This window comes from Tursiops truncatus, chromosome 5 (assembly GCF_011762595.2).
Source record: "Tursiops truncatus isolate mTurTru1 chromosome 5, mTurTru1.mat.Y, whole genome shotgun sequence".
Lineage (NCBI taxonomy): Eukaryota > Metazoa > Chordata > Mammalia > Artiodactyla > Delphinidae > Tursiops > Tursiops truncatus.
In genome coordinates, this window is record NC_047038.1 from 111,214,534 (window position 1) to 111,231,750 (window position 17,217).

At 35.9% G+C, this 17,217-nt stretch overlaps 1 protein-coding gene across 2 annotated transcripts in view; it reads right to left on the reverse strand.

The window, feature by feature from the left end:
• Nucleotides 1-17,217, reverse strand: part of TMEM184C (transmembrane protein 184C) — a 31,448-nt gene that overhangs the window by 8,744 nt on the left and 5,487 nt on the right. For both annotated transcript variants that reach the window (XM_073805518.1, XM_019926555.2), the window contains exons 2-4: nucleotides 13,592-13,722; nucleotides 13,457-13,493; nucleotides 12,602-12,807 (exon numbers count right to left, since the gene is read on the reverse strand). In XM_073805518.1, the coding sequence (XP_073661619.1) occupies nucleotides 12,602-12,807; nucleotides 13,457-13,493; nucleotides 13,592-13,722 (374 nt within the window). The remainder of the gene's footprint in view (nucleotides 1-12,601; nucleotides 12,808-13,456; nucleotides 13,494-13,591; nucleotides 13,723-17,217) is intronic.

The window sequence follows — 17,217 nt, forward strand, 5'->3', positions numbered from 1 at the left end:
TGTAAAAAGAATGGAGGCAAAGATCAAGAAGATGCAAGAAATGTTTAACAAAGGCCTAGAAGAATTAAAGAACAAACAAACAGAGATGAACAATACAATAACTGAAATGAAAAATACACTAGAGGGAATCAATAGGAGAATAACTGAGGCAGAAGAATGGATAAGTGACCTGGAAGACAGAATGGTGGAATTCACTGCCACAGAACAGAATAAAGAAAAAAGAATGAAAAAAATGAAGACAGCCTAAGAGACCTCTGGGACAACATTAAATGTAACAACATTCGTATTATAGGGGTCCCAGAAGGAGAAGAGAGAGAGAGAAAGGACCCGAGAAAATATTTGCAGAGATTATAGTCGAAAACTTCCCTAACATGGGAAAGGAAATAGCCACCCAAGTCCAGGAAGCACAGAGAGTCCCAGGCAGGATAAACCCAAGGAGAAACACACCGAGACACATAGTAATCAAATTGACAAAAACTAAAGACAAAGAAAAATTATTGAAAGCAACAAGGGAAACACGACAAATAAAATACAAGGGAACTCCCATAAGGTTAATAGCTGATTTCTCAGCAGAAACTCTACAAGCCAGAAGGGAGTGGCATGATATACTTAAAGTGACGAAAGGGAAGAACCTACAACCAAGATTACTCTACCAGAAAGGATCTCATTCAGATTCAACAGAAAGCTCAAAAGCTTTACAGTTAAGCAAAACCTAAGAGAATTCAGCACCACCAAACCAGCTCTACAACAAATGCTAAAGGAACTTCTCTAAATGGGAAACACAAGAGAAGAAAAGGACCTACAAAAACAAACCCATAACAATTAAGAACATGGTAATAGGAACACACATATCGATAATTACCTTAAGCATGAATGGATTAAATGCTCCAACCAAAAGACACAGGCTTGCTCAATGGATACAAAAACAAGACCCGTATATATGCTGTCTACAAGAAACCTACTTCAGACCTAGGGATACATACAGACTGAAAGTGAGGGAATGGAAAAAGATATTCCATGCCAATGGAGATCAAAAGAAAGCTGGAGTAGCAATACTCATATCAGAAAAAGACTTTAAAATAAAGAATGTTACAAGAGACAAGGAAGGACACTACATAATGATCAAGGGATCAATCCAAGAGGAAGACATAACAATTATAAATATATATGCACCCAACATAGGAGCACCTTGATACATAAGGCAACTGCTAACAGCTATAGAAGAGGAAATCGACAGTAACTCAATAATAGTGGGGGACTCTAACACCTCACTTACACCAATCGACAGATCATCCTGACAGAAAATTAATAAGGAAACACAAGCTTTAAATGACACAATAGACCAGATAGATTTAATTGATATTTGACATTCCATCCAAAAACAGCAGATTACACTTTCCTCTCAAGTCCTCATGGAATATTTCAAAGGTTAGATCATATCCTCGGTCACAAATCAAGCACTGGTAAATTTAAGAAAATTGAAATCATATCAAATATCTTTTCCGACCACAACGCTATGAGACTAGATATTAATTACAGGAAAAAAGTCTGTAAAAAATGCAAACACATGGAGGCTAAACAACACACTACTAAATGACCAAGAGATCACTGAAGAAATCAAAGAGGAAATCAAAAAATACCTAGAGACAAATGACAATGAAAATACGTTGATCGAAAACCTATGGGATGCAGCAAAAGCAGTTCTAAGAGGGAAGTGTATAGCAATACAAGCCTACCTCAAGAAAGAAGAAAAATTTCAAATAAACAATCTAAACTTACACCTAAAGAAACTAGAGAAAGAAGAACAAACAAAACCCAAAGTTAGTAGAAGGAGAGAAATCATAAAGATCAGAGCAGAAATAAATGAAATAGAAACAAAGAAAACAATAGCAAAGATCAATAAGACTAAAAGCTGGTTCTTTGAGAAGATAAACAAAATTGATAAACGATTACCCAGACTCATCAAGAAAAAGAGGGAGAGGACTCAAATCAATAAAATTAGAAATGCAAAAGGAGAAGTTAGAACAGACACCACAGAAATACAAAGCATTCTAAGAGACTACTACAAGCAACTCTATGCCAATAAAATGGACAACCTGGAAGAAATGGACAAATTCTTAGAAAGGTATAACCTTCCAAGATTGAACCAGGAAGAAATAGAAAATATGAACAGACCAATCACAAGTAATGAAATTGAAACTGTGATTAAAAATCTTCCAACAAACAAAAGTCCAGGACCAGATGGCTTCACAGGTGAATTCTATCAAACATTTAGAGAAGAGCTAACACCCATCCTTCTGAAACTCTTCCAAAAAACGGCAGAGGAAGGAACACTCCCAAACTCATTCTATGAGGCCACCATCACCCTGATACGAAAATCAGACAAAGATACTACAAAAAAAGAAAATTACAGACCAATATCTTTGATGAATTTAGATGTAAAAATCCTCAACAAAATACTAGCAAACAGAATCCAACAATATATTGAAAGGATCATACACCATGATCAAGTGGAATTTATCCCAGGGATGGAAGGATTCTTTAATATACACAAACCAATCAATGTGATACACCATATTAACAAACTGAAGAGTAGAAACCATATGATCATCTCAATAGATGCAGAAAAACTTCTGACAAAATTCAACACCCATTTATGATAAAAACTCTCCAGAAAGTGGGCATAGAGGGAGCCTATCAACATAATAAAGGCCATATACAACAAACCCACACCAAACATCATTCTCAATGGTGATAAACTGAAAGCATTTCCTCTAAGATCAGGAACAAGACAAGGATGTCCACTCTCGCCACTATTATTCAACATAGTTTTGGAAGTCCTAGCCATGGCAATCAGAAAAGAAAAAGAAATAAAAGGAATAAAAATTGGAAAGGAAGAAGTAAAACTGTCACTGTTTGCAGATGACATGATACTATACATAGAGAATCCTAAAGATGCCACCAGAAAACTACTAGAGCTAATCAATGAATGCGGGAAAGGTGCAGAACACAAAATAAATGCACAGAAATCTCTTGCATTCCTATACCCTAATGATGAAAAATCTGAAAGAGAAATTAAGGAAACACTCCCATTCACCATTGCAAAAAAAAGAATAAAATACCTAGGAATAAACCTACTTAGGGAGACAAAAGACCTGTATGCAGATATAAGACACTGATGAAAGAAATTAAAGATGATACAAACATGGAGAGATATACCATGTTCTTGGATTAGAAGAATCAATATTGTGAAAATGACTGTACTACCCAAAGCAATCTACAGATTCCATGCAATCCCTATCAAATTACCAATGGTAGTTTTACAGAACTAGAAAAAAAAATCTTAAAGTTTGTATGGAGACACAAAAGATCCTGAACAGCCAAAGCAGTCTTGAGGGAAAAAAGCGGAGCTGGAAGAATCAGGCTCCCTGACTTCAGACTATACTACAAAGCTACAGTAATCAAGACAGTATGGTACTGGCACAAAAACAGAAATATAGATGAATGGAACAGGATAGAAAGCCCAGAGATAAACCCATGCACCTATGGTCAACTAATCTATGACAAAGGAGGCAAGGATATACAATGGAGAAAAGACAGTCTCTTCAATAAGTGGTGCTGGGAATACTGGACAGCTACATGTAAAAGAATGAAATTAGAACACTCCCTAACACCATACACAAAAATAAACTCAAAATGGATTAAAGACCTAAATGTAAGACCAGACAGTATAAAACTCTTAGAGGAAAACATAGGAAGAACACTCTTTGACATAAATCACAGCAAGATCTCCTTTCTTCCCACCTCCTAGAGTAATGGAAATAAAAACAAAAATAAACAAATGGGACCTAATGAAACTTAAAAGCTTTTGCACAGCAAAGGAAACCATAAACAAGATGAAAAGACAACCCACAGAATGGGAGAAAATATTTGCAAATGAATCAATGGACAAAGGATTAATCTCCAAAATATATAAACAGCTCATGCAGCTTAATATTAAAAAAACAAACAACCCAATCAAAAAATGGGCAGAAGACCTAAGCAGACATTTCTCCGAAGCAGACATACAGATGGCCAAGAGGCATATGAAAAGCTGCTCAACATCACTAATTATTAGAGAAATGCAAATCAAAACTACAATGAGGTAGTACCTCACACCAGTTTGAATGGGCATCATCAGAAAATCTACAAACAACAAATGCTGGAGAGGATGCGGAGATAAGGGAACCCTCTTGCACTGTTGGTGGGAATGTAAATTGATACAGCCACTATGGAGAACAGTGTGGAGGTTCCTTAAAAAACTAAAAATAGAATTACCATATGACCCAGCAATCCCACTACTGGGCAGATATCCTGAGAAAACCATAATTCAAAAAGACACATGCACCCCAATGTTCACTGCAGCACTGTTTACAATAGCTGGGACATGGAAGTAACCTAAATGCCCATCGATAGATGAATGGATAAAGAAGATGTGATACATATATACAGTGGAATATTACTCAGCCATAAAAAGGAACGAAACTGGGTCATTTGTAGAGACGTGGATGGATGTAGAGACTGTCATACAGAGTGAGGTAAGTCAGAAAGAGAAAAACAAATATTGTATATTAACGCATATATGTGGAACCTAGAAAAATGGTACAGATGAACCAGTCTGCAGAGCAGAAATAGAGACAGAGACATAGAGAACAACGTATGGATACCAAGAGGGGAAAGTGGCCGGTGGGGGGTGGTTGTATGATGAATTGGGATAATGGGATTGACATATATACACTAATATGTATAAAATGGATAACTAATAAGAACCTGCTGTATAAAAACATAAATAAGATTTAAAACTTCCAAAAAAAATGCAGTTGGAGATAGGTCACCTATAATGGAATGACAACTGGATTAACAGTAGAGGCTTAACAGTAACAATTGAAGCCAGAATTAGGTGGAACAAAATCTTCAGAATGTTTGGAGAAAATTCCTGTCAACAAAGGATTATATCTAGCAAAACTATCTTTCAAGAATGAGGGCAAAATAAAGATATTTTTGGTTAAGTATATCTGAGAAAAGTTGCCACTGATACACTGACACTAAATGAACTTTCAAGGGCCATACTTTAGAAAGAAGGAAATGATCCCAGTCAGAAGATCTGAGATGCAAGAGGAGTAAGGAACAAATAAATTGATGCACTACAGTGCAATCTATAAAAGAATTACCAAAAAAAAAAAAATTCTATCCAAAAATTGATATCTAATTTTTAAGATTAAAATAGGGCTTTATATAATCACAATAAGACTAGAAATAGAAACTATAACTTCCAAACTAGTAGTGAGGGAAAAAAAAATGGAATAAGAAAAACAGCAACAAAATAATGTAATCAACTATCAGTGAGATTTGGAGTAGCACCTGTAACCCAACATTGATACAGCTGCAGTGTACTCCATAAACAGTAAGATAGTCACATTAAAACTACAAATAGTCAAAGATTATAAATAAAGTTTTATCACTAGATAAGCTATGAAAAAACTTTTGGTGTTCAAGGCTTTATGTACATATATATACATTTTTTAACAATTGCAAATATGGAATCACGGACCTGTAATGTATTAACTTTTGTTCAATGTGGGTGGTATAAAATAGATTTGTCTATTACATTTATTAAATTTGTTTGTATCCCAGAAATGATTGAAAAACTTTAAAATTATTTATTAAATAATTAGAAGGACCTTCTCAAACTTCTTATAGCTTTTTCAAAGTATTAAATGAAAGTTTATATTTTTAAAAAGAGACTAAATGCAATCTGGATTCCTGGATTGGATCCTGGAACAGAAAAAGGACATTAGTGGAAAAACAGGAAATCTGAATAGTCTGCAGTTAATAGTATTGTACCAATGTTATTTCTTACTTTTGACAAATGTACCAGGATTACAAAAGATGTTAATATGAGGGGAAGCTGGATAAAGGGTAATAGCAAATCTCTGTCTTGTCTTTGCAACTTTTCTGTAAATTTAAAATTATTCCAAAATAAAAGTTTATTTTAAAAGTGTAATCAATGAAAAAAGGAAACTAGAAAAAGTGAGACAGAACAAAAAGTCCCCAAAATTATAAATGAACATATCAATAATCACAAAAATATAAATAGCATACCTTGTATAAGTGATGTATCATCAGATTAGAATTAAAGAAAACACTAAACTTAAAAAAAAAAGTTATACACCTCATAAGGACACAGAAAAGATGAAAGTGAAAGATAGTGAAAGGTAAGCCAGGCAAATACTAAACAAAGGAAAGATAGGATACCTGTTAACATCAGACAAAGTAACTTTAAGACAAAAAAGATTTTTTGGAATAGAAACTATCTAAACATAAAGCAAAAACTGACATAAGTACACAAAGAAATTGACAAATTATCAGTGGCAGAATTTCAACGTCTCTTTCAGTAACTGATAGAACAAGTAGCCAAAATCAACAGAAATGTAGACAAACTGAATAACATAATAAAATAAGATTGACCTCATGGAGATAAACACTACACAGCCACTCACTAATACAGCATACACATTCTCTTCAAGCGCACCGAGAACCATTATAAAAACTGATCATGTACCAGAGGGCATGAAACAAATCTTAACCAAGTTCAGAGACTGTCTCACACATTCTCTGACTACAATGCAAATAAATAAAATGAAAAAAAAAAAATCCTCATATTTGGAAGTTTTAAAATACTTCAAAATAACTTGGGTGAAGAAAAAATCCAAACAGAAATTTAAAAACCTTAAACTGGATGATGATGAAAATGTTAAATATGAAAACGGATTCATGGGGCGATAGATGTTAAACAGACTTAATTGTGGTAGTCATTTCATTTATTGTATATACAAATATTGAATAGTTATGTTGGACAACTAAAACTAATATAATGTTGCATGTCAATTATACCCCAACAAAAACGGATTCAGTGAATGCAGAACATGAACGGAATTATATAGTTTTAAATGCAGTATTAAAAAAGAAAGGCTAGAAATTAATGAGCTAAGACTCATGTTAGAATAAGAACAGTGTAAACCAAAGGAAATGGGAGAAATGAAGTAAAAATAGAGTATAAATTAATGAAGTAGAAAACAAACATACAGATAATCAACAAAACCAAGAGTCAGTTCTTAAAAAGACTAGTTAAAAATAGGCAAACTTCCAGCAAGACTGTTCAAGGAAAAAATAGAGATACTAGTAACATTAGAAAGGGAAAAGAAGTCATAATGACAGATTCAAAAGAGATTAAGATATAAACTAATATATGCTTATACATTTTATTTTTATTTTTTATTTTTTGGCTGTGCCATGTGGCACGTGGGATCTTAGTTCCCCGACCAGGGATCGAACCTGCGTCCCGCAGTGGAAGCATGGAGTCATAATCAATGGACCACCAGGGAAGTCCCTACCTATACATTTTTTTGGCTGTGTTGGGTCTTTGTTGCTGTGCACGGGCTTTCTCTAGTTTCAATGAGCAGGGGCTACTCTTCATTGTAGTAGGCGGGTTTCTCATTGTGGTGGCTTCTCTTGTTGCAGAGCATGGGCTCTAGGCACACAGGCTTCAGTAGTTCCAGCACACAATCTCAGTAGTTACAGCATGCGGGCCTTAGAGTGCGTGGGCTTCAGTAGTTGTGGTGCGTGGGCTCAATAGTTGTGGTGCATGGGCTCTAGAGCTCAAGCTCAGTAGTTGTGGCGCACGAGCTTAGCTGCTCTGCGGCATGTGGGATCTTCCCAGACTAGGGATTGAACCCATGTCCCCTGCATTGGCAGGCGGATTCTTAACCACTGTGCCACCAGGGAAATCCCCTAACTATACATTTTTAAACTTTGTCTATTCTGCTTAATTCCTAAATGCTATAGTTAAAAAAAAATTTTTTCCAGAAACAACGGGAAGCCTAAACAGTTCTATAATTGTCCTCCCACAAAGAACAGTCCAGAACTAATCTTTCAAGGTATAGTATATAATCTCTTTCTGTGATATATAAATAAAATGCAATAACTCCTATTCAGGCAGTAAAACTTGGATGTGAAAACCAGACAGGGCCAGTATAAGAAAGGAAAATCATAACCCAATCTTTCTCATGAACAAAGTTGTAAAAATTCTATAGAGCTTATGATGTAGAAAAGCTGATGATACATCATAACCACTTAAAATTTATCTTCTAAAAGCAAGGGGATTTTAACATTAGAAAAGCCATTAATCTAATTCACTATATTAACAGGTTAAAAGCAAAAAATTATGATTGTCTCAATAGGTATAGAAAAAGCATTTGATGAAATTCAATACTTATTCATGATTAAGAACTCTTAACAAACTAGGGGTAAAAAGGAGCTTTTTAACCTAATAAAGGATGCCTACAAAACACCTTTAGAAACATTAAATCCAAATGTGAAATTTTATAAGAATTCCCTTTAAAACCAGGAATGATACAAGAAAGTCTAGAGGTACTCATCAGCACAGTGAGAAGGAAGAGAAATGTGTGGTATAAAGACGAGAAAGCAAACAAATCCTTCTTTTGAAGATGACTGGCTACAGAGAACTTATTAACATCTACAGAATAAGAAGACTTAACAAGACTTTTGGATATAGGCTCAATATGCAAAAATCAACTGCCTTTTTACACACTGGCAGCAATTAAACTAATCTTTTAAAAAGATGTCATTTATAATAGCAATAAAATATAAGATGTTAATAAGGTCAGCAAAAGATTTACAAGACTTTTATGAGAAAACTATACTTAATCAAAAGATAAATGCAGAGCTAAATAAGTGAGAGTAGACAATATTCATAGATAAGAAGACTCAAAACCATAAAAATGTCAATAAACTGAAGATTGAATTCACTTCCAATCAAAACACTCCAGGGGCTTCCCTGGTGGCGCAGTGGTTGAGAGTCTGCCTGCCGATGCAGGGGACATGGGTTTGTGCCCCGGTCCGGGAAGATCCCACATGCCGCTGAGTGGCTGGGCCCATGAGCCATGGCCGCTGAGCCTGCGCGTCCAGAGCCTGTGTTCCACAATGGGAGAGGCCACAGCAGTGAGAGGCCCGCGTACCGCAAAAAAACAAACAAACAAAAACTCCAATAGGGCTTTTCAAACAACCTGATGAGCTGATTCTAAAATTTATATGTAAGAGCATTGACCCAAGAATAGCCAAGATAACAGGGGTGGGGCACCTGCCCTTCTATTTTAAGGCTTATTAATAAACTACAGTAGTTAATGTATGGAATTGGTCCGGGGATAGAGAAGTTAACCAATAAAACAGAAAAAACGAAGATCACAAATAGACCCACATATATGGAACCTTTATATACAGCAGAGATGGCTACATAGACCAGTGAGGTAGGAGACAGAATGGTGCTAGGTCAGGAAGGCAATGGAATAAAATGAAACTGCATTCCTACCTCACACAACATATGAAAAAAAAATCAATATGTGTTTATAAGTCTTTTTTTTTTTTTTTTTGGCCGTGTTGCATGGCACGCGGGATCTTAGTTCCCCAACCAGGGATCGAACCCGCACCCCCTGCAGTGGAAGCGCGGAGTCTTAGCCACTGGATCATCAGGGAAGTCCCTGTTATAAGCTTTAATGGAAAAAATATGAAATGTTTAGAAGAAAAGCAGAGGAGAATGGTTTTATAATCCTGGGGTCAGGAAGAATTTTTTGAACAAGACGCTAAGTACTTACTATAAAATAAGATTGATAAATTCAGCAATATAAAAATTCACAACTTTCATTTATCAAAAGATACAGTAAAAGTGCCAAAGCAGGCCAAAAACTAGAAAAAGGTATTTTTAACATGCATTAAATAAAGAATTAGTATCTAAACATATCAAGATCCTGTACAGACAACCCATTAAAAAATGAGAAACAGAAACAATCATTCCTCAGAAAGGAAACACAAGTGGCTAATAAACACATGAAAAGTTGCTCAACCTCACTACTAATCAGGGAAATCCTTTACACCCTCTTAACAGGCAAACATAAAGAAGCCCTGGTAATTCTAAGTATAGGTGAGGCTGTGGTTCAATTAGAAATCTTTTCTACTGTTAATGGGAGAATAATTTGGTACTGCCACTTCAGCAATCAATTTATCACAGTTGCACAAAACCTAAAGACCTAGCATATCCACTCCAAGGTACATACCCTAGGGCAAATTTTTTCAAATTGTGTCAAATGTAATTCAGTAGGCTGTGACCCAAATTTTAGAAACAAGAGGGAGGAAGGGAATACATAGTAAGAGTTAGTACTGTTTCATGAAAACATTTGTTTCATAACAGTATTAAATCACTGGGTAAAATGTTCCCCTCCTCTCACAAACTAACATACATAAAATCTAAAATTCATTAAAAGAAAACTCATTGTGCTCACTGCTTATGTCACAGAAATCAGAGTACAAAAAGCAGACTTAATTTTAACATCTAAGGACTAGAAACTTGCCGTGGCATTTGCATCTTAAAACCAAAGCATTATACTGAATTATCCTCAACAGCAATATTCTGAGTCATGATCATATATATAACACCAGTTATCTAATAGAAGGAGACTGGTAACCTAAAATGTACTTATATACGAGAGAATGAGAAGTTTTATATTACTAAAACCATACCCCCAAACGGCATGGATTTGGTAAATGCTTAATGTCTTCAAAGGAAAGAAAACCTGGGTTACAGTTATGGATGCACTGCTGATATTATTCAGGTAGCAGCTGTCAGAACCTAAGCGTCTCAGGGAAAAAAATGAAACCAACACAGAGTCTTAACAAGAATAAATGTAATTGCTTGTGTAGTTAGGAATAAATCAATTGCACAAGCACAGAAAAGGGAAATTCTGACCTATAGCATCATTTGAAAAAGCTCTGGGGTTGACCACCTGCTGTGATGAGCCAGCCTGAAGAGGCAGCTAGAGCCTCATCTCAGGTTCTGTGTTAATAGGAGAGTCCTGCTTGAAGCCAAGCTGCCACTGCCACCACCACCACCATCATCATCATCATATTAACTGGACCACTGCAATCTCTTGCATCTATGCCCACGTCCAGTTCAGTCTACAAAGAGTACAAGTAATCTTGGAAACCAGACCTCTGCTTAACATCCTATAATGGCTTCTCACTTGACAATCTCTCTCCTTGATCAAACTTTAGACAGGGCTCCTCTGAGCCTTCTTTTCAACTAGGCATCATCCTTAGGCCCTGTCCTTGGCCTGTGAAGTCAGTCTGAGCAAAAAATCCTGCTAAGACACCCATCACCAGCACACCCCACCCCCAGTTTCTGATTACCCTGGAAATGCGATCAAGCTCCTCTTCCCTCACCCTTGATGTTTACTTGGCCTGCCTTTAGTAAGATTCTTATCAGGCCAGTTTAGAGAGAATCCCCCTACCCTTGATGTCTCCTTAGTAATTTTCCATCCAGTGACCACCCCAATCTCTTTGGCTATAAATCCCTATTTGTTCTTGTTTTATTTGGAGTTGAGCACAATATCTCTCCCCTGATCCTCAACCTACGTTACTTTTTCCTTACTACCCTCTTTCATAGACTCCTGTTCTTTTTCCTTCATAGCATTTCCTGAAATAAGTAACTATATATTTGTGTCCTAATTTAATTCCTAACCAAGCTGTAAGTGCCATTAAGTTCCACATCTGTTATATGTATTATATCTATATACTAGCACATACTAGGTGCTCCATTTAGTGCTGATGTTGTAGAAATGGTTCCGTACTGCGTGGAAGGCAATGGAGCTAACCTAGGCCATATATCTACACTGATTCCTCCAAGTCATCCCGGTTACACTGGCTTGCAACTTCCACCTACATCCCCTTCTATCGGTGATCAAGTCCTGTTGATTCTCCAGTTGCATTCTCTTATTGTCTCCCTTTCTATTCCAATTTCACACTCCTCTTCAGCTTATCTCACAAACGAACTACTATAATAACCTCCTAATTTATTTCCCCTTCTGGACTCTTCTCCCCCTAACGCATCCTGTATAGTATTGTAAAATTAATCTTTCTAAAATTCTGGCTTCAAATGTTTCCTGCCGAAAAATAAATTCATAGAGTAAATGCAATCTTAGTTTCAACTTAACCTTTTAGGCTTTATTTTCCTTTACTGTCCTACATGAATGTACAATAAGGCCAACTTACATATTACTAGAATAAACATTGCTATTTGTTGCTCTAATTTCATATCAAATGCTGTTTCCCCACCTAGACTATCTTCTCCTTGAGTTTTAGACCTGATTTTGCCATTAATTCACTGTGTGACTTGAATAAGTTAATCTCTGCAGACCCTGGTTCCCAACTGTAAGAGGATGTTGATTAAATGATTTCTAAGGTTTTTTTCCCCACAACATTTTAATTTTCTATTTAGGGTGAATAATGTAAAAGAAACTATCTTATATGTGTGGGTTATAAAAATGTGTTTTCTTAGTCTTCACACTTGACTATGAACTACATGAGGGTACGGACTCTGTCTTATACTTTTCGTCCTGCATATAGTACTTAACACACTACTTTGCAGAGAAATGATAGTTAAACCCGCTTAAATAAAACCCAACATAAAAGAATTAAAACCAAACATACTTACTCTCCCATAGTCCATGGTGGACAGCAACACAAAGGAGGGAAATGTTTCTGCTGATCTTTGGCTTCAAGGATTAATACCAGATTTGGATACCGGTTAGTTAGGTAATTGGTAAGGAATCCCATAAAGTTGTAAATGACATAAGCTTCATAACATTCTCTGCAGGTATCCACATATATTGCAATGCTGGGATATTTCAATGCTATCCACTATGAAGAAGCACAGATGTTAAAAACAGTTGCAACTACGATAAAATGAATTACCACTCCAATTCATGGTACTCACATAATTAGATCAAACTTTCTAAATTTTATCATTACGAGGGCTACCAATCTGTAAAATGAAATTTTAAAAGCAATAAACACCTTGGATATTGGTAAACAAAAACATTTGTGTTGGGGGTAAATAATGAATATGAAGAGAGAAGTTAAATTATGTACTTGAGTTCTTAAATATAATCTGAAACTTCTTGACACAATCACAGAAAGTGATGTTAAAGATATTTTCTTTATATTTAATCAAATTAAAGCAGTTATCTGTAACAACTGCATGTACTAGAATCCACTGGGGAAGATTTCTGTTTTGGTCCAAATAAATATTATAATAAATAAAAAGGATGATAATGTAATTTAAGTATTACATTCTTTAAAGGACTAAGAGCTACTAATCTTAAATTTTAAAACATCTGCCTTTTCTATGATTATACTTTATCTTCTCTATTAATATTAAAAACAAGTGAACCTTTTCACTTATTAACCTAACTCCTTATTGCCAAATAATATTCCTTTTATTACCTTAATTACAGTTAGCATCATCAAACAAGTTCTTAGTTAATGAGATAAAATGAAGCATACTTACACTATCTAAACTGTATATGGGTACCATCCAAAGAATCCTATTTGGAAAGCAAAACATAAATTTAAAACAGTTTACATCATATTTATGAGATAAGCCAACACAACACTAGTAGAATCAAAACATATAAAGATTTACCTTATTATTGGTTTCTGTAGTTCAGGTTGTGTGTAATGCACTAAATGCTGCAATATCACCCAAAGCGAGATAGGTATAGTCAACAGCAAAAAGATTCCAGCAATAAACCAAGCCTTGGTGTGTATTCCAACCTTAATCAGCAAAGAATATGTTAGTATAAGTTCTCTGATATTAAAAATAAAGAGCTAAATAAAATATTTGTATTTAAAACTTTTTATTTATTTGATTATTATCGAGGCTCAATATTTTCCAAATGACTAGTGGCTATTTTTATTACTTCTTCAATAAACAGCCCATTTATGCTTTTGTGGAAGGAGGGGGTGGATTTTTCCTCATGTGGCCTTTTGTAACAGCACTGTATGCATTAAGAATATTAACATCATGTCATTTCCCCCTAACTTGTTATTTGCCTTTATATTTGATTATTATGATTGAGGATGTACAAAAGTTTTAAAATTTTCTGCAAGTCAAATCTAAAAATCTTCTTCTGGTTTATTCCTCTGCTTTTATGTCTGGATAAAAATCTGCAAATCAATGTTTTCTGCAAATTTTACTGTTACCCAACATGTTAGTAAAACAGTTACTGATTGTTGACTATTTGCCTGATAACTTTGCTGAGTTCTTTACATGCATCATGTCTTTTGACCCTCCCATTTGCTAAGCACTGCCACCAACTCCTGTCCAAGGGACCCGTGCTAATAGAGGCTGCCCCTCTTATATACAACATTATCAACTCAGGACACTACATTTTCAAAAGATCTTTCTTTTTTTTTTTTTTTGGCTGAGTTGGGTCTTCGTTGCTGCGTGCAGGCTTTCTCTAGTTGCCGAGAGCGAGGGCTACTCTTCGTTGTGGTGCATGGGCTTCTCATTGCAGTGGCTTCTCTTGTTGTGGAGCACGGGCTCCAGGCACATGGGCTTCAGATGTCGTGCGCTGGCTCGGTAGTTGTGGCTCACAGGCTCCAGAGCGCAGGCTCAGTAGTTGTGGCACACGGGCTTAGTTGCTCTGCAGCATGTGGGATCTTCCCGGACCAGGGCTCGAACCCGTGTCCCCTGCATTGGCAGGCAGATTCTTAACCACTGCGTCACCAGGGAAGTCCCTAATTTCTTTCTTAGGTCAATATCTGATCAACATTTTAATTTCTAAAAATATACTTTGAATTACCTCATCCTAACATAGAGTTGAAGTAATCCACTCGCTTTCTGGTAAAAACAAATTTAGCTGAAACTCCGTTCTATCTGAGGAGCCCTCGGGAATGAATTTTATGCTAACTTGTACTCCTGCCTTGAAGAATGTGAATCCTTTTAATTAAAAAAAAAAAAAGCAAATGCTAACTTTTTAAAGCAAAAAAGGTGGGCATTTATTTTTAGTACTTGAGGAGTTTGAACAGTTAATGGAAAAGGAACTTAAGTCCACAACTTGTAGTTTTTGCTGTTTTAAACAAGATTTTTTTCATAAAGGGTCAAAGATTAAAGAAGTAGAAAACAAATGTATAGAGAACAAACGTATTTTTACAACAATGAATTTCTATATTCAACTGTATGGAAAACTTGAAAAGCAAATAAAAGTCTTGCTGAATGCTGGAGATACGCAGAGGTGAAGATTCTGAAAAGAATGTCTGAACAATAATTTTCCAGACATTTTTCCTTGGCTCAGTTTCATTTAAAGTTCAGTAGTCATTTTAATGATGACTTAATAATAATATATTCTAGATCTTCATTATAAGGTGATCATTAAGAACAGTAGTGCCAAGTACTTTTAATGCCCACATTTGTTTTTATGATTGCCTTAGTGCCAAAAGGTAGAACATGGTGGTAGAGTTGAGAGAAAAATTATGTGCTCATGACTAATGATGGTCAAGTGTCCTCTGTGTGCTATAAGGAAGAAAGTTCTTTTTCAAATGATCATAAAACAAGTGACTGGATAAAGAAGATGTGGCACATATATACAATGGAATATTACTCAGCCATAAAAAGAAATAAAATTGAGTTATTTGTAATGAGGTGGTTGGACCTAGAGTCTGTCATACAGAGTGAAGTAAGTCAGAAAGAGAAAAACAAATACTGTATGCTAACACATATACACATATATATGGAATCTAAAAAAAAAAATAAATAAATAAAAATGGTCATGAAGAACCTAGGGGCAAGACAGGAATAAAGATGCAGACCTACTAGAGAATGGACTTGAGGACATGGGGAGGTGGAAGGGTAAGCTGGGACAAAGTGAGAGAGTGGCATGGACATATATACACTACCAAATGTAAAATAGATAGCGAGTGGGAAGCAGCTGCATAGCACAGGGAGATCAGCTCGGTGCTTTGTGACCACCTAGAAGGGTGGGATAGGGAGGGTGGGAGGGAGGGAGACGCAAGAGGGAAGAGATATGGGGATATATGTATACGTATAACTGATTCACTTTGTTATAAAGCAGAAACTAACACCATTGTAAAGCAATTATACTCCAATAAAGACGTTAAAGAAACCAAACCAAAACAAACAAACAAAAAAAGTGACCGGAGAATTGAGTCATTTCACTATAGTGATTCCAAATTTTAAAAATCTTGCATCATAGAGTTAGTACCAGTTTTACATTGCAAGTGATGAATCGGTTTCAGAAAAACATCAGCTGTCCACATTAATGCCACTAATTTGAATCACTGGTCTTATAACTGTTTTGACTTTTAAGCTATTTAAAAAGCTGTGTGTATAAGAACTGAACCTATTTTATGTGTGTACATATCTAGGTGACATTATATATAATAGGTCAACTCTAGGTATCTGTAGAAATTATTTATATGATTATTACATTTATTTTAATTTACATTTATCTCTAAATAAATTATTCACATTTGAGACACACTGATAGAAGGATATGATTAATGTTAAACTTATCAGCCATAAGTAGGGTTTTTTGGGCTCACAAAACAAGGAAGAGATAAGTAGTGTAGATTTTTTTTTTCCTAAGGTAACTTGAAGAAAGCAGAGAGGAAAGAAAAAGACCATTAAAGACCAGCTTCCAGGAGTGAGTTAACTCACTCAGCCAAAGGCTTTCAGAGCAGAGAGTTAAAGAGAAACAGGAGAGTGCTTTCTGGGCCCACTTGTCCTGAGGGCAAGAAGGGAGCACTTCCACAGAGTAGCTACTTGGAACATAGGACCAGCAGGGCAGGGTGAAACGAATGCAGAGCAACGTGACGTCATGTGTGCATTTATTTTTTATTTTATTTTTTTAAAGATTTTTTTGATGCGGACCATTTTTAAAGTCTTTATTGAGTTTGTTACAATATTGCTTCTGTTTTATGTTTTGTTTTCTTGACCCCAAGGCCTGTGGGATCTTAGCTCCCCGACCAGGGATCGAACCTGCACCCCCTGCATTGGAAGGTAAAGTCTTAACCACTGGACCACCAGGGAAGTCCCTGACGTGTGCATTTAACTTACATGACCTCACTTATACATGCCCAACCAAGTAAGAGAATGAGAGAGATGGTTTAAGTAGTGCAGATGGTCACCTGGCCACTCCAGTCATGAGTATATGCCCCATGGACGTGGGATGGGCTAGCCGAACCTCCAGTTTTTTACAACCTTAGTTCCCACTGACTTCTCACAGGGTGAGCATTGTGATTCTGATG